General features: G+C 21.3%; 5 protein-coding genes across 5 annotated transcripts; 4 read left to right on the top strand and 1 right to left on the bottom strand.

The window, feature by feature from the left end:
• Positions 1 to 749: 749 nt before the first annotated feature.
• On the top strand, positions 750 to 2,181 carry LOC552705 (protein jagunal). Its single transcript, XM_625081.5, has 4 exons — positions 750 to 1,097; positions 1,252 to 1,393; positions 1,457 to 1,672; positions 1,782 to 2,181. The coding sequence occupies exons 1-4, from the start codon at positions 1,006 to 1,008 to the stop codon at positions 1,908 to 1,910; spliced, it is 579 nt and encodes a 192-aa protein (XP_625084.1). The 5' UTR covers positions 750 to 1,005; the 3' UTR covers positions 1,911 to 2,181.
• A 333-nt stretch (positions 2,182 to 2,514) lies between these two features.
• On the top strand, positions 2,515 to 5,019 carry LOC552699 (ATP synthase, H+ transporting, mitochondrial F1 complex, gamma polypeptide 1). The gene is made up of 3 exons (XM_625075.5): positions 2,515 to 2,672; positions 3,901 to 4,441; positions 4,628 to 5,019. The coding sequence occupies exons 2-3, from the start codon at positions 3,918 to 3,920 to the stop codon at positions 4,992 to 4,994; spliced, it is 891 nt and encodes a 296-aa protein (XP_625078.1). The 5' UTR covers positions 2,515 to 2,672; positions 3,901 to 3,917; the 3' UTR covers positions 4,995 to 5,019.
• A 950-nt stretch (positions 5,020 to 5,969) lies between these two features.
• On the top strand, positions 5,970 to 7,720 carry LOC411510 (DNA-directed RNA polymerases I and III subunit RPAC1). The gene is made up of 7 exons (XM_006565255.3): positions 5,970 to 6,129; positions 6,223 to 6,282; positions 6,376 to 6,566; positions 6,626 to 6,810; positions 6,891 to 7,079; positions 7,190 to 7,438; positions 7,521 to 7,720. The coding sequence occupies exons 1-7, from the start codon at positions 6,076 to 6,078 to the stop codon at positions 7,634 to 7,636; spliced, it is 1,044 nt and encodes a 347-aa protein (XP_006565318.1). The 5' UTR covers positions 5,970 to 6,075; the 3' UTR covers positions 7,637 to 7,720.
• Positions 7,721 to 8,286: 566 nt separating this feature from the next.
• Positions 8,287 to 10,031, top strand: LOC107965322 (gamma-interferon-inducible lysosomal thiol reductase). Its single transcript, XM_016915413.2, has 4 exons — positions 8,287 to 8,530; positions 8,952 to 9,145; positions 9,459 to 9,779; positions 9,887 to 10,031. Exons 1-4 carry the CDS (start codon positions 8,416 to 8,418, stop codon positions 9,974 to 9,976), a joined length of 720 nt encoding a protein of 239 aa, XP_016770902.1. The 5' UTR covers positions 8,287 to 8,415; the 3' UTR covers positions 9,977 to 10,031.
• Positions 10,032 to 13,178: 3,147 nt separating this feature from the next.
• On the bottom strand, positions 13,179 to 16,973 carry LOC551859 (calmodulin). The gene is made up of 4 exons (XM_006565254.3): positions 16,592 to 16,973; positions 14,210 to 14,384; positions 13,760 to 14,002; positions 13,179 to 13,539 (listed from the first exon to the last, which is right to left on the bottom strand). The coding sequence occupies exons 1-4, from the start codon at positions 16,592 to 16,594 to the stop codon at positions 13,511 to 13,513; spliced, it is 450 nt and encodes a 149-aa protein (XP_006565317.1). The 5' UTR covers positions 16,595 to 16,973; the 3' UTR covers positions 13,179 to 13,510.
• Between the last annotated feature and the right edge of the window lie 235 nt (positions 16,974 to 17,208).

Here is a 17,208-nt window from a genome sequence, read left to right as displayed (position 1 = left end):
TTTTAAATTATGTCAATTTAATATTTTCACAATTATATAAAAATAATTTTATTATTTGCTATTAATATAATAATTAATAGAAATTGTTTTATATATTTACATTTTATGCATATTACATTTTATACATAAATTTTTATGTATAAAATTTTATATAATATAAATTTGAATTTTTTTAATATGTTTTTTTAATATATTTTACAATATTATATTGTTTTAATATTCTGCAACATTTTAAATGAATTTCAATTATTGTTTCAAATTTAAAATTATATCATACACGTGTTCAAACTCACATATAAACTTATTAAAATAGAAACTGTATAGGTATAGAATATATATGTATAAAATATATACATTTATTATGTAGTTGTCATTTTTCTCTTTTATCATAATAAAAAATTAATGTACGATATAAATACGTAAACAAAATTAAAAATTTAATATCACAAAAATAAATTATATAATATATAAATATATATACATAAATTATTAATGTACAATAAAATGTATAATATATAATTTTGCAGAAATTAAATTGTATTATTTTACAAATTTTTTAAAAATATAATAAATTATGTAATTAAATAAATGTGAAAATAATATTTATAATGATAATCTTTACTTTGTTTTATTTATAAATATATTAAATAATTATAATTTTTTAAATCATTGATTTATATATTTTTGAAAAATAAAAAATAATATATTATAATAATTAAAATAAAATACTTATTTATAAAAATAATATAAAAAGAAAATCAAAAGAAATGATATTCAATTTTTACGAAATGAAAACGTGACTTAATAAAAGTGACACATTTGCACAGATCCGTGACCCATGGGACTACTAACAGAGCTTCTAAAAGTTTAAAAATAGTTAAATATTTGGTAATGAAATACCGAATAGTTTATCGTGAATTGCAACTTGAAAATTGTTTATATATAAATATTTATTATTAAAATTAATACACGATTCTTATATCTTAGTCATAATAATTTCAAAATATGGCTTCAAAAGTTACACTGTCTCAAGCTTTGGGTACAGATGGAAGTGATTTTAATCATAGACAAAAAATTGCTAGTCACTATCAAATCAGGTAATTAAGATGTAATAAAAATAATATAAGATTTTTTTTTCATTTTAAAAATTATTTGATATTAATATTTTAGAAATTAATATCAATAAAGTGAAAGAATAAAAGATTAAAAATAAAATATTTTTATTCGAATTAAAATGTATATTTTTTTTAGCGCAACAAATAAATCAAGACTGAAATATTGTATATTTTTTCATTATCTTCTTTTCTTTGTTATGCTTGCCAAATTGCAAGCTGATATTTTAGATCATTTGGATATATTCATTTTGGAAATTGAGGAATTGCAAGTACCACAGGTATATAATTTTTAATATGATTTTTAATATAAAATATTGAATTAATATCTTTCTTTGTTATAGCCTCTATGGTGGGAATATATCTGGTGTACAAGTTTAATTTTAAATTTTCTTGCATTATCTGCTATTAAAAAAAATAAAATTAAAACATTAAAACAATATATGATAGGTATCATTCTATTAGGATATGGTCCATTACTTTATGCACTTATTTATTATTTTAAAGATGTTTGGAAATATTTAACTATTGGTAAAACAGATGAAATTCATTTCTGGCAGGTATGAATTTAAATAAAATAATTGTAAATAAATAAATTATTTTATATTATTGAAATATTAAGTTCTTTAATATAAAATATTATTTAAAATTATAAAAATTTATTTTTAGGATCTACCATATGGATTATTATGGTATGCATTTATTCTCTTAGCATCACAAGTTCACTCTTTTTCTTTGTTTTTTTCTTGGAATCTTTTAATAGCATGGAAAACACGAGGAAGTAAAAAAGCAGATTAATATTAATTGTAAAATTTATTTGAATTTTGGGCATATCTGTAAATATCATTAATAATATAATAACTCTTTAAAACTGTGAAAATATTGTTAACAATATGTATATATAAACATATGCAAAATGAATGGATTATATATTTTAAAATAATTTATTTTGTGGTTTTATAAATAATTTTAATAATAATTAATGTTAAAGAAAATAAAAATGATAAATTTCTATGTTAAATAAAACAAATTATATAACAAAAATGAAATAAAATTTCAAATAAATTAACTTTTTTTGTACTGCTTAATATCTAATAATTATTTAAATCGTTCAAATATAATATTTATTGTTATTCCATTAATATATAATGGCAAAGAATGTTTTTAAAAAATTATTAATTCTTTGTTTAATTAAAAAATTTAAATGAATATAAAAAATAAAATGCTATCATATAAGTTTGATTTTTGTATTTATTAATATAAGTTAGAAACAAAATTTTATTTCAGATCATATATAAATATAAAATGTCAAAAAAAAATTTATAATTTATAATAAACTAGTAATATATAATAAATTCCCTAGATCCTAAAAGATATTTTTGTGCTTGAAATCTATCGATCGTTTTTAGTAGACTTATACGCATATATGCATAGGTATACGTATATACGTTTTATGCATAGGTATCTATATCACTTTCTGCAACTTCATGTCTTATGATCATTTCTATCTTGTTTGACACAATTTTTTTCATTTTTTATCATATTGTAATAAATCGTGCGGTGAGTTTAATTCATTATAATAAATAAAATGTAAAATAGTTATTTTAATAAATTACTACATAAAAAAATAACAAAAAGTAAATATTCAGTAAAGAAAATTAATTCCAAATATAATTAAATAATATTCATTGTGATTATATAAATCAGATAATATTTCCTACTAAAAGATAATTCTTATTAAAAAATAACCAAAAATATTGTTATTACGAATATTATTATATAATATTATCTGTTATTTTTTATCTTTTTTTAATTTTTATTAGTTTTAAATTCAATTTTTATTTTACAGTTATTAACTATAGTTATCAAAAACTTAATAAGACAAATAATTGTTAAAAATAATAATTATTACTTCATAATATAATAAATTATATTAAATAAATTAATATTAGTAATTGATGTAATATTAATATTGTAATACTAATATAGTTATTTTATAGTTATGCTATAATAAATATAATTAAAAAATATATAATATAGTAATAATAAGGTAAAAATATATATTATTTAATATATTTTATTATTTTATTTTTTAATTATAATCTTATTAAGATATGTATTTGTCTTATGTAATTTATTGTTTTATTTTCCAAACTTTAAAACTTTAAAACTTTGGTAAGTTAAATTTTCTTTAAATTTTTCAGTAGATCTTTTAGATATTTTTTGATATTTTATTATTATTTATTATTATTTTATAGTTTTTATTTTTTTATTATTTTTAACTTATTTAAATTGAAAAATTGAATTATTTATATTATATAGATAGATATTATTATAGATAGATATATTATTTAGATAGATTTATATTATATGTTAAAAATCATACTTTATATATTATGAGAGAATATGTAATGATTTTTTTCAATAATATATTTTATTTTTTTTAGATTTTTTTTAGTAAAATAATTTTGAGATATAAAAAAATTACTTTTTTATATATTATATTTTATTTAAATATTTTTTAAAAATAATAAGAAAATATATAATAATTAAGAAAATAATTTTTGTAGTTTTAATAAATAAGTTATATACTGAATAAATATCGTATACTTAATTATTTTAATTATTTTTGATTTTTATAGTTTTGATTTTTATTATTATTATTTTGATTTTTATTTATTATTATTAAAATTATTTTTTATAAATATTGAATGTAGAATAATTTAATAAGAATTTTACTATATATACTATACATAAGATAAACATTATTTTTAATACAAACTTACAGGAATATTCAATTCCAAAATGTTTTCTAATCATATGAAAACACTTGTGCAACTCGTTGTACAACAACAACAGCAACAACGTGGTATGGCAACTCTTAAAGCCATTTCTATAAGATTAAAATCTGTAAAAAATATTCAGAAAATTACTCAATCAATGAAAATGGTATCTGCTGCTAAATATAATAGAGCAGAAAGAGATTTAAAACAAGCAAGACCTCTTGGTGTTGGCACAAAAATCTTTTATGAACAAGCTGAAATTCAAGCTCCACCAGAAGATGAAAAAAAACTTGTAGTAGCAATAACAAGTGATCGTGGATTGTGTGGTGCTGTACATACTGGAGTTTCTCGTAATATTAGAGATTCTCTTTTAGCAGATCCTAAAGAACGTGAAAATACAAAAATTATATGTGTTGGTGAAAAATCACGAGCAATTTTGTCACGATTGTTTGCTAATAATATATTATTTGTTGCATCTGAAGTTGGTCGTAAACCACCTACATTTAATGATGCTGCCAAAGTAGCAATTGAAATCATGAACAGTGGGTATGTATTCTTATTAATTTAACATAAAATATATTATTCTAAAATATCAAATTAATTTTCAAATTAATATATTTTATATATTATTAATATATTATTATTAATATATTATTAATATTATTATTAATAAATTAGTAAATTGTATATTTATAATATTATATATAATATTTAATAAATTAATATTTACAGATATAGTTTTGGTTCTGGTCGTATTGTTTATAATAGATTTAAATCTGTGGTATCATATAGTGTTGATCAATTACCTCTTTTTGATAAAAATGCAGTAGTCAGTGCACCAAAATTATCTTTATATGATTCTTTGGATGAAAATGTAATTCAAAGCTATTTAGAATTTTCTCTAGCCTCTTTATTATTTTATTCAATGAAAGAAGGTGCTTGTAGTGAACAATCAAGTCGAATGACTGCTATGGATAATGCTAGCAAGAATGCAGGAGAAATGATAGATAAATTAACTCTGACATTCAATCGTACTCGACAAGCTGTAATTACTAGAGAATTAATTGAAATCATTTCTGGTGCTGCTGCTTTGGATTAAAAAAAAAAAAGTATTATAAAAAAATTAATACATTAGTGTTGTGAAGTAGAACACAATTATTGATCATTAATGATTATACCATTATTAAAAGGAAAAAAATTTAATTTCAAGATTAATTTGAATCCAATCAAATTGTTCATTGGAATATTTATAATATTATAATTTATAATATACTTTATAATATTATATTAAAACTGCCAAATAAAATGGATAATTTTATTAACTTTGTATTATTATATTACATATATTATCATATTTATAAATATTATATTAATAAAATTATAATATAAAATTAAATGTGAGAACATCAATTAATTGAAAATTCTTAAAATAATTTCAAGTAATATTTTCAAAATTTTTTGTTACTTTCGACTTTGTTAACAAATTCCGAAATTATTAACAAAAAACAGCCAATCATGAAGCACATAAATTAATCGTATTGTTCGGTCACGAACAAATCTGAGCAACATATATCGAAGAAAATCTAATATAATAAACATAATCGATAACATAATAAACATAAAACATAATCAAACATAATAAATATTTTTTTAATGAAAAAAAATTATCAAATTATATCTTATTCAGAAACAATAAATATATAAATTAATTACTATTAAGACATTTATATCCTTTCTTTTATCCTTTTCTTTCTTTCTTATATATACATATATATACTTATACAAATTTTTACTTTAATATTATAAATTTTCATAAAATCTTTTAAATTACAAACTCTGTAATTGAAAATATACTTATAAGTTACTTATATGAACTTTTAATTTCAATATAAAATATTATAGTCTTATTTTACAAATTTATGTATTTACAACTAAATTATATATTCATATTAATATTTTATAAATAATAACTCTTTTTTTAGTCATAATTAAAATGAATGTATTAAATATTTATTAAATAATATTAAATAATGTTTATAAATAAATACTTATATAATAATAATAATAATATATGTTTGAGCAATATTTGATACATTGAGGAACACAAACTTTGAAATATATGGTTATGTTCAAATATGATCTCAAATTATAATACAAATATATAATACAAATAGTGAATAATGGAAGAAATTCGAAAATCTCGTGTTATTCTTGAAGAATATGGTATACCAAATGTAAGCATTTTAAATAATATAGTTAGTTAAATTAGTAAATAATATAATTAGTCAATTAAAATAAATAATTATTAATGATAATTTTATTTTTAGGCTTCTGAATATACACATTATCAATCTCAACAGGATTGGAATTTAAGTAATTTTAAAAAGGTATACAAAATGTTATAATTTTTTACTTCATTTAATTTTTCATTATTTTCAAATTATGTAATTATTGTATAATATGTTGATTTATATTTTTAGGAATTCAAAATACAAGTTATGAGAGAATCTGAAGATACTAGAGAGCTAGAATTTGATTTAATAGGTTATCCTGTTGGGTTTGCTAATGCATTTCGTAGAGTTCTCTTAAGTGAAGTACCAACCATGGCTATAGAAAAAGTTTATATTGTGAATAATACAAGTCTGATTCAAGATGAAGTTTTAGCTCATAGGTAATTTTTTATATTTAAAATTATCTCTTTAGTTAAAATAACATATATTATTATTAAAGATTGGGTTTAATACCACTTCGAGCTGATCCAAGATTATTTGAATATCCTTCTTCTACTGCTAAAGATCAAGATGAAGTTAGTGATCAAGATACATTAAGATATGAACTTAAAATATCATGTACTTGGAATTCTCAAGCACCTAAAGATTCTCGAAGGACAAATGATATGTATAGAAATAGCAATGGTAAATATTTAATAATGGTAAATGGTAAACAGTTAAAAAAGATGATAAAAATTTAAAAAGAAAAATAATTTTATTTATAGTATATAGTAGAGATATTAAATGGGTTCCTATTGGACATCAAGCAGAACTCTATCCTCGAGGAACAGAACAATTAAGTGTTTTAGAAAATGATATTTTAATATGTAAAATGCGTCCAGGACAAGAAATTCATGCTTTTATGCATGCAGTTAAAGGAATTGGGAAAGATCATGCTAAATTTTCTCCTGTAGGTATGTTAAGTATTAGATATTTACTAAAGTATACATTATTTTATATAAAATATAAATTATTTTATAATTGATGTTTTTTGAATTTAATATTGTATATATTTTTTCTTTAGCTACAGCATCATACAGACTATTACCAGATATACAAATAATAAAACCAGTAAAAGGAGAAATGGCAGATCGTTTAAAAAATTGCTTTAGCATTGGTGTTATAGAAGTAATTGAAAATAAACCTGGTGATCCAGATTCTCGTGAAGCAAGAGTAAAAAATCCTCGTTATGATAGCTGTTCTAGAAATGTGTTTCAGCATGAAGATCTCAAAGGATGTATACGATTAAATAGAATAAGAAATCATATTATCTGTAAGTTGAAATATTGTGTATAAAAATATTATTTATTTAAATATTATGTATATATTAATATTGTTTTCTTTTTCTTTTATAGTTACTATTGAATCAGTGGGAACATTATTACCATCTGTATTATTTGTAGAAGCAATTAAAATACTTAAAGGAAAGTGTAAAACATTTTTAGAAGAACTTGAACATATTGGAAAATAACTAAAATTAATATTATTTATAATTATAATAATAAATAAATAATTATATATAATATATAATAATAATAAATAAATTTTAAATTAATTTTATAATATTTTTATTGTACCAGATGTTTATAATATATATTTAATAAAAAATAAATATAATTATATATATATATAAAATCTATAAAAATTTTAACATTGTTAAAAAATTTACATTCTTTAAATTTTAAATACTAATTTTTTCACATATAATATTATTTATATCTATAATTATAGAATAATATATTTTTTTGTTTTGAACTCCATATTTAGATATAATTTGAATCATTCATTGATATATTTGAGGTTATTAGTTATTTAATTTAAATTATTATTTTATATTTTATATATAATTTAAAATAGTATATTTATTATAAATTTAATATATATAATTTGCAAATTATATTATTTTAAACATTATATAAAAATAATTAAAATTTGATTTTTTATTAAATTAATATATATTTTGATCATTATTAAATTAAAAAAAATATTTTTAAAAATATATTAATAATATTTAATTAATAATATATATAAGTAAATTTTATTTTACATCAATCAATATCAATTATATTATTTGTTTCTATAATAAAATATATAATAACTCAAGTGAAGAGTAGATAGTCTAAAATAATAATTTACTTCCATGTTTATTGTGATGCGATATCATAGACTTCTTGCACTAAACTTTTATCACAAGTAAAATTTTGTATTTTTATATCATCATTTTAAGTTTTGTTTTTACAATTACGGATAATGGGATTAGGAATTTTTCGATGGAAGATATTATTGATTATTCTGTCAGTTTTACTTTTTTGGCAATCCTCGAAAATATGGTTGAATTTTACACAAGGAAAATCTGGCATAAAAGGTAAAAATCCATATGTTCACAAATGTTATAAAATATGAAATTGATTTTTAAAGATATTTTTAGTTTTAATTAATATATAATTAATTAACTATTATTTTATTAGTATATTTATTTTAATTTAAAAATTTAATAATTTTTATAATTTTCAATTTTAAATGCCATATAAATTATTATTATTATATAACTATAAATTATATATATTAAATAAGCAATTAATCAATATATAAAATTTATGTTGGTATAAATAACTTTCATAATTAATAAATTATATATTAAAATTATTGAAATAAATTTTATAAAAATAAAGTAGTATTATTATACATATAAATATTTAATTTTCATGTCAATGGCTTAAAAATAAAAATAAAAATAATTATGTAACTTTCTCGATTTTCTTGGATATCTGCTAAGTTTTATATAGCACAGCTTCAGGACAATCAACCAGTAACATTAAGCCAAAAAGATGAGAAGAATGCACAAAAGATACACATAGCTATTTATTATGAAGCATTATGTCCAGATTCACGCAGTTTTTTCATAAAACAGTTATTACCAACATATCATAGAATTCCAGATAATGTACGAATAGAATTTATACCATATGGAAAAGCTATGGTAAGATATTTTATATATAAAAAAAAAGAAAATTTTAAATAATATATTTGTTAAAAATTATATATTATTATACATTAGTATAATATAAGTATATAATGTAATAATAATATATATAATAATAAAACGATTCTAATAATATTTTATTATAATATATCATTATTATATATCATCTATCATACTTTTCATTTCAATGATAATAGATTAGTCTTTCTTATTTATTTAAATATTTTTAAATTAAAAAATTATTTTTAATTTAAAGATGAAAATATATATATTTAGAATTATTCATCTAAATTAATTAAATTTTTTATAGACATTGAAAACAGAAGATGGATATGAATTTAAATGTCAACATGGACCTATTGAATGTGCAGCAAATATTATTCATGCATGTTCTATAGACATTTTAAAGAATTCTTCCATTAAATTAGAATATCTATCTTGTATGATTAAAAATAACATGATACCAAAAAAGATCATGGAAACCTGTGCAAAAAAAATGAATATAGATTATAATCCTATATTTAAGTGTTATAATGAAGAAAAAGGTAAAGAACTTTTGGCTGAATATGGAAAATTAACAAATGTTTTAATACCAAGAATTTCTTTTATACCAACTGTTGTAATAAATGGGGTAAGTTTCTTTAAATCAATTTCAAAATGTATTTATTTAGCATTGCAAATTATTAAAAAGAAATTTTAATTCTTTATATATATATTGTAATAAATATGGATTTACAGAGTTCAGAGAACCAGGCAAGGATATTAAAAAATTTATTACAAGAAGTATGTTCACATTTTAAGATAATTCCAGAAGGTTGTATATTATAAAAATATGCAAAAAATTTATAAAACATTAAAATTTCCTGAAAATTGCATGAAATACAATATTTTTTACATAAATTTTTATGTATTTAATGAATGTAAAGATTTTTAAAAAATGATTCTTACCTTTTATTAAAAAAAAAGTTTTTATTATTAAAATGAAGTAAGAAATATTAATTTAATGAAATTGATGTCTTATTATAACTTTTAGAATAAACACATTTACATTAATATATAATTAATAGAAATTATAAAATTTAGAAATATTATTATTTAAAAACTTTAATTTTTATTTATTTTATGCAATTAAAATTTTTATATTATACGTAATATATTTAAAAATTTTAATAGAAAAATAGAAAATTTAAATCATTAATTTTTATATTCTATTAATAGTAAATTAATGTATTATTTTTATATTATTTATATTAATGATATATATGAATATATTTAAAATTTGTACAAAATGTAATAATATTTTAAATCATACAATTATATAAAATAATAGCAACACTAAACCATTAAATTAAAAGCTAGATGATATTTAAAAAAACTTTTTTGAAAAATTAAAAAATTATTATTCTTGTAAAATAAATAATAATTCATCGATTTTTTAATGTATGGGAACAATTTATTAACTTAATAACACTTTATACAAACTGTATCGCTTCGTCATGCACGATAAATGAAATATGCCTTCGAAATATGGCGGAAAATATCTCACATAAAATAGAAATAATAATCGTACAATCTCAAATATAGGATAAAGAAACATGTAGCAAAAATTTCTTTGTTAGCCGAATGAATAAATACATTTATTGGAATTATTTTTTAAAGATAAACATCAAAAATAAATAATGTCTTATCCACGTCACGACGGAATTTTATAAATATCGCATTTTAATATTTTTTATATAGTATCGAAGAAAAGATTGAGAACAAGAATAATGTAGAATTTCTACTACTTTATTTGCGAGGAACAAATGTCTCAAGAAACAACTCTTAAAGAAATTAGAATGCATTTTGTTGATAAATTTCAGGCTTTTAGTTATTTTTTAAATACAATACTAACTTTTTTATTTTATTTTTTTTAACTCAATGTCGGCTCCTGACGCTTGCTGTAAAGAACTTTGAACAATAAAATTATAGTTTAGACTATGTATAACTTGCGACACGAATATAAAATTAATATTAAATATTGGAATATATTTTTTTAACTTAGACTTAAACACTAATTGTCAATGATCGATGAAACGAGCAATAACTTGTTTAAGCATTTAAATAGGGATGTTATTTGAATAAGTTCTATATCACCATTTACAAAAGGACTTTTGTCGTGATTCCTCTTTCTCTCTTTTTTGCATCTTTACAAAGTGAGAACATTTTCGCCGTAAATCTAAATTTTAATTTTATGTTCACAATAACGATAACAGCTATCAGAACGATCGCAAGTGAAGTAAAATAGTTGTAAGAGCTCTTTGTTGCGATTCGTATGCCTTAATATTTCTATAAAAGGCTTTCGAATCGATGAAACTTCGTAGATATGTTAACGCGAATCTTGATAGTGAATTATACACATACATTTTGTCGGCAAACTATTCCTAGATGCCATTGAAAATGACGATGAAGATAAAAATGGCTGAAACGAGAGGTCCATTGGTTAATGAAGGAAACGAATTGAGTAGTTGTGACCTAAAAATGAGGATACATTTATTTTGTCTTTTTATGATCAATGCGATCTAGGTCACCAGAAATACAAGTACTTCTCATTTTGTTCACTTCAATATTAAATAATAAAGGACTGTGGAGGAATTCTTTCTTCTTTTCTTCCTTTTTTTTCGTAAATTAATTATATATAACTATATATACATACATACATACATACATATATATATATATATATATATATATATATATATATATATATATATATATATATACACGTATATATATTTATATATATGTATATATAATATATATTACATATATATTATGACTGAATCACCGACACGCATGTGTTTCCACTCTTCGGTGTCTGTTCTTAATATTTAAGTAACATTATCGTACGAATCGCACAAAATCACACCAGTTTTTCCGGTTTTAGTTGCTCATCTTGCGAGACTGGCACGCACCCCTGGGTGAAGGAAAATATAATGCACCGATCACTGTTGTGACTTGATTCCTTTTTTAATCCCTCATCCCTATTTCCCTGTGATTTCATTTATATTTCAACAAAAGTGGTGTCGACGTTGTATAACGCGCACGCGTTTTAAGGCTTTTTCAGTGGAGATAAGATACAAACGGGAGATTATAATGAAATTGAATACAGAACGCACTTGGTGAAATGTTTTATATGTTACTGTTGTGTATTTGCGTATGTGTGTTTATGTACGTGTATAATGTTGTATATTACATAGGATTTTTAAAGGTATAACAAAAAAGGTATAACAAAATTAAAAAAGCATAATGTTTCATCAAAATTAAAATTTCTGATATAAATTAATTTCATAAATGTTCTGCCTTTACACAAATATGTGATTCAAGGTAATACTATGCATCTTTGAATTCCTTGAGGACTTTTCTTTAATCCTTATATTTTCCAGATATTAAAGAAATAAAATTATTATTCATGATACAATAAAGAATTTAATATGAACGGAATTATCAGCAGAAAAATTATTACTTTTTAAATTATAAAAAAAAATATGCAAACTGAATTTTTTTAGCAAAATAAAACAAACGTTTAATATATACATTACTGATAAAATTTTTCACTAGAGCAAATATTATATTGTTAACGTTATAAACACATTTTTTTTTGATTGACGAACAATCAGACTAAATTTTTAATTTATCTTGATTAATATTCGAATCTACACAATATATTATAATAATTTGTTAATTTTTCCTTTCTTTTAATACTTTTCCTCTTCTCCATTCACCGATTAATAATTTTTCTCAATACTTTAAAAAGTAGAATTTAGAAAAACTTGCATGTGAAAATCTTCAAAAGTACAGAGAAGAAAAGGAAAAGATCAAAAAGAGAGGAAAATAGGGAAACTTTTATCATCAACAAACGCATTTTATACATTATATATATATATATATATATATTATATATATATATCTCTAACATTTTTTAATTATATACTTTTTAATACGGAAATAAATTATCTTTTATGTAGATGGTATTTCTGTGTGCTGTATATTTTTTTGTATTCATGTATGTGCGCGAGTAATATGTATTTTTATGTTCATGTTGTGTAATTAAGTTTTGTGTATTTAGAGATAATGATTTTTAGTGGTATAACTCTTTTAATTAAACAATTGCCCTGTATTACTTATCGTTAATGATGATTAACGCGTGTTGGACGTTAATTTTTCGCGTTTTATAGACATCTTTGCGTCCAGATACAAGATTTTTTTCACTTTCTGGTCGATTCGTTTTTTGTTAACATTATATTTTTCTTTGTTTCTTGATTTATCTTAATACGTCAACACCACTCCAAGTTGCAAGTTTTTCCATTACACAGGTTGCATTCACTTTGATGTCATCATTGTGACGAATTCTAGACAAATAAAATGATTCTTAGTTATAATTAATTCTTAATTATAATTTTATAAATATATTTTTTAAATTTAAAAATTATGCAAATATTTAAAATTTTAACTGAAAAAGTTTTAATTTGAATTTTCAAAATATTGATAACAATATTTTAATTCTGAAACTAGTATATATATAATATATATTGTTATTTAAATTAAAATTATTATATTTAATTATACAACCTTCATAATTAACTTGGCCATCACCATCAATGTCAGCCTCCCGAATCATTTCATCAACTTCTTCATCAGTGAGTTTCTCGCCAAGATTTGTCATAACATGTCTGAGTTCTGCTGCGGATATGAAACCATTTCCATCCTTATCAAATACTCTGAAGGCCTCCCTAATTTCTTCCTCACTATCAGTATCTTTCATTTTACGAGCCATCATAGTTAAGAATTCCGGAAAATCGATTGTGCCATTACCTACAATTGCAAATATTTTTAGTTTTGATTTTTTCTAAAAGTTTAATTAGATTTTTTTCCAATATTCTTAAGAAAGAGATATAAATTTAAAAATAATGTTAAAATTATATGAAATCTGAATATAATGAATATAATAAATACAAAAATTGATAATGAATAATATCAAAATGTAAATATTAAATATAAAATAAAATTAATATAAAATACCATCTGCATCAACTTCATTAATCATATCCTGAAGCTCAGCTTCTGTGGGATTTTGACCTAGTGATCGCATAACTGTACCCAACTCTTTAGTTGTGATGGTACCATCTCCATCTTTATCAAATAGTGAAAATGCTTCCTTAAATTCTGCGATTTGTTCTTCCGTAAGTTGATCAGCCTTTAAATTAAAAAATTAAATTTAAAAAATTAAAAATATAAAATATATAAAATCTTAACAATATAATATTATTAAGATCTAAGTTTTTTTGCATATAAAAATCTTATTTTATTGAATATCATGAAAGTTTAATGTATTATAAAATAATTTTCTATTAATTTTAATAATCTATTTGATTAGTATTTAAAATATCAATATATAATTTATTTTAATATAATATGTTTATATTTTTCTTTTATAAAATGTTATATTCATTCATATTATACTTTTGAATAGAAAATCCTAGATACAAATATAAAATTCCTATTATTTATATATTTATGATTTTAATAAATTATTTCATTGTAAACAAAAATCATATAGTAGTGAATATTAAAAATTTTAAATTAATTCATAACTTTTACAATAAAATATTATTTTTATATCTTGAATATAAATCAATTACATGCATATAATTTATACTTTATGTAAAAATATACAATGAACATTATAATCTACTATAATATCTACTATAATCTATTAAAAATAATGTCATAAATAAAATACATATTAATGTATTATAAATTAAATTTTATAACCATATTAAGATAAAAATAAAAAAGTTTTATTAAAAAATTATTTTTAGTTGATTTAGAAGTTTATTTATAAAATTTTAATATTTATATGCTTAAATAATTTAGATGATCAAAATAATATATATTTTAGGTTATGCGACAAGAGGGTCGTTGAACGCCTTTAAACATAAAACTATTATGATAATTATAAAATTATAATAAAAATGAAAATTTTATTTAAAATTCTGATTACTACATAATATGTATTACTTTTTGTGATTTGAAAATTTAGAAAATGAAATTATTTAATTATAAAATACAAATAAATAAAATTATACATATATAATAATTTTCAACATTTTTATAATTAAATATACATACAGTAATATTAGAATTCTTAAATTTCAATTATGAAGAACAAATTTAAAAGAACTGAGAAAACTAAAACATTTGAGAAAACTAATTGTAGAACAAGTATGATGTATAAGGAATAGAGGAAATTAGCGCAACGGCAAGAGACCGCGAAAATCAATAGTGAAGTATTACTGTGTAATGGTTGATTGTCGAATACTATATACTATATAAAGAAAACAATGATCATCCCCAAAAAAAATAATTATACAAAAAAAATTTTTCTTTTTCGTTATATAAATTTATCCAAACAAAATTTTGTTAAAAAAAAATAATGCGATATAAAATAAAACAAAAATGGATATATTTTAAAGTTTGTATTTTAAGATGAAGATAATACAAGTTTGTATTAAGATTTCTTTTGAAATCATAATAATACTGAAATACATCTACAAATACATATATAATAATAATAATATTATACTTTATATTTATTACTTTATATTTATATATAAAGTTTTATATATAATTATTTCATTAAATATGATTAAATTTTTTTAATATCAATTAATTTTTCAATTTTTAAATATACAAATGGTAGTAGTTTATTATTCGAATTTACTATTAATAATTTAATATTAAATTGGAATTAGTGAAATATCCAAAGAAATATGATATTATCTCATGAGAGATTGATAATCTAAAGATAAGATATTTTAAATTGATAATTTGTAAATCTATAATTTCAATTTTTAACAACATTCAATTTACCGTTGCATTGACATTTAAAAAAATATATTATGGATAATATTGACTTTCAAAAGTTTTTACTATACTGTTTATAATAAACGTTACATTTGAAACAGAAGATTTAAAAAATTTGTTTCTTTTTCACATTAATGTTTCCTTAATGTTTTCATGAATATTTTTGTAACTTTTACAATTTATGACATGCCCAGAAAGATTGAGAAAAACATACACATACGTAGTCACCGGAGCAGAAATGGATCGATAGTCGGTCCATCGCCGCATACCGGCCATTACGAATGTAATATTATAATAGTGCGTCAGTAAATTGATACATAGGACAAGATATAAAATGATATAGAAATGGAAATCGAAACTTTTTAATCGAAAAAATATTACAAAAAGAAGTTTCATAATAAATGCGTATCGGTTGGGTTGCACGTGCACTCGACGCGTCAATGCGGCAAACGAAAGCCAAGGCGAGGGTGAGGGCGAGGGGCCGCTAAACGACGTCCGCATAAGCACACGCACCAGGAAAGAAAATATTGGACTTACCATTTTGGCTCGTTTTTATGTCTTGATACGTTCGACGATTTCAAATATTGTTCAGGCACTAAACACAAAGGATACTATTCACAATATCTCCAATGTGGAAAGAAAACTTATGTGCACGAAAGCACGGACAGACACGCAATACGACACAGCCGACGAGAAACGCACTCAGGACAGCAATGGAGTCCACCGTTCTCTCTCGGTGTACGAGCCTCTCTGCCGCTTGTCTCAGTCAAGTATCACTACGCCGCCCCTAACGGGCTACATGACGGTATCTCCCGATTGGTCGGCTATCTAGACGGGGGTTAAGGGGAGTTCACGCGGTGATGCGCTGCGCCGTTTCCTACGCGATCGACAGATAGTTCCGTGCGGCTTCTCCTCTGCGAAAACCCTGAAAAAACGACTAGTTTTTAATTGGACAAATGGGAAGAAGTAGGAACGACACAACGTCCAACGTACAGAATAGTCATCATAGACAATCGTGCAAATCCGCTTTACATGCGGGGTGGGTGCGGTCGTGTTTACAGGACAAGTCCGGGCGAACTAACCAGGCCTGTGATTGGCCGACGCGCACCTGCAATGCGTCAGGCAGCCGCGCGGACTGTGCCGCCGCCGGCTAC

The sequence above is a fragment of the Apis mellifera genome, linkage group LG12 (assembly GCF_003254395.2).
Source record: "Apis mellifera strain DH4 linkage group LG12, Amel_HAv3.1, whole genome shotgun sequence".
NCBI classification, from domain to species: domain Eukaryota; kingdom Metazoa; phylum Arthropoda; class Insecta; order Hymenoptera; family Apidae; genus Apis; species Apis mellifera.
Note: the sequence above shows the minus strand (reverse complement) of the source record. Positions and strands in the feature narration are given on the sequence as shown.

Coding starts and splice junctions, on each gene's coding strand:
- LOC552705 (XM_625081.5), top strand. CDS start 1,006: ATGGCTTCAAAAGTTACACTGTCTCAAGCTTTGGGTACAGATGGAAGT. Junction 1,394..1,456: donor AGGAATTGCAAGTACCACAG/GTATATAATTTT, acceptor TCTTTGTTATAG/CCTCTATGGTGGGAATATAT. Junction 1,673..1,781: donor ATGAAATTCATTTCTGGCAG/GTATGAATTTAA, acceptor ATTTATTTTTAG/GATCTACCATATGGATTATT.
- LOC552699 (XM_625075.5), top strand. CDS start 3,918: ATGTTTTCTAATCATATGAAAACACTTGTGCAACTCGTTGTACAACAA. Junction 4,442..4,627: donor ATTGAAATCATGAACAGTGG/GTATGTATTCTT, acceptor TAATATTTACAG/ATATAGTTTTGGTTCTGGTC.
- LOC411510 (XM_006565255.3), top strand. CDS start 6,076: ATGGAAGAAATTCGAAAATCTCGTGTTATTCTTGAAGAATATGGTATA. Junction 6,130..6,222: donor AAGAATATGGTATACCAAAT/GTAAGCATTTTA, acceptor TTTTATTTTTAG/GCTTCTGAATATACACATTA. Junction 7,439..7,520: donor AATAAGAAATCATATTATCT/GTAAGTTGAAAT, acceptor TTTCTTTTATAG/TTACTATTGAATCAGTGGGA.
- LOC107965322 (XM_016915413.2), top strand. CDS start 8,416: ATGGGATTAGGAATTTTTCGATGGAAGATATTATTGATTATTCTGTCA. Junction 8,531..8,951: donor AGGAAAATCTGGCATAAAAG/GTAAAAATCCAT, acceptor AGTTTTATATAG/CACAGCTTCAGGACAATCAA. Junction 9,780..9,886: donor CAACTGTTGTAATAAATGGG/GTAAGTTTCTTT, acceptor ATGGATTTACAG/AGTTCAGAGAACCAGGCAAG.
- LOC551859 (XM_006565254.3), bottom strand. Junction 14,003..14,209: donor TAATGAAGTTGATGCAGATG/GTATTTTATATT, acceptor TTGCAATTGTAG/GTAATGGCACAATCGATTTT. Junction 13,540..13,759: donor TGGCCAAGTTAATTATGAAG/GTTGTATAATTA, acceptor TTATTTGTCTAG/AATTCGTCACAATGATGACA.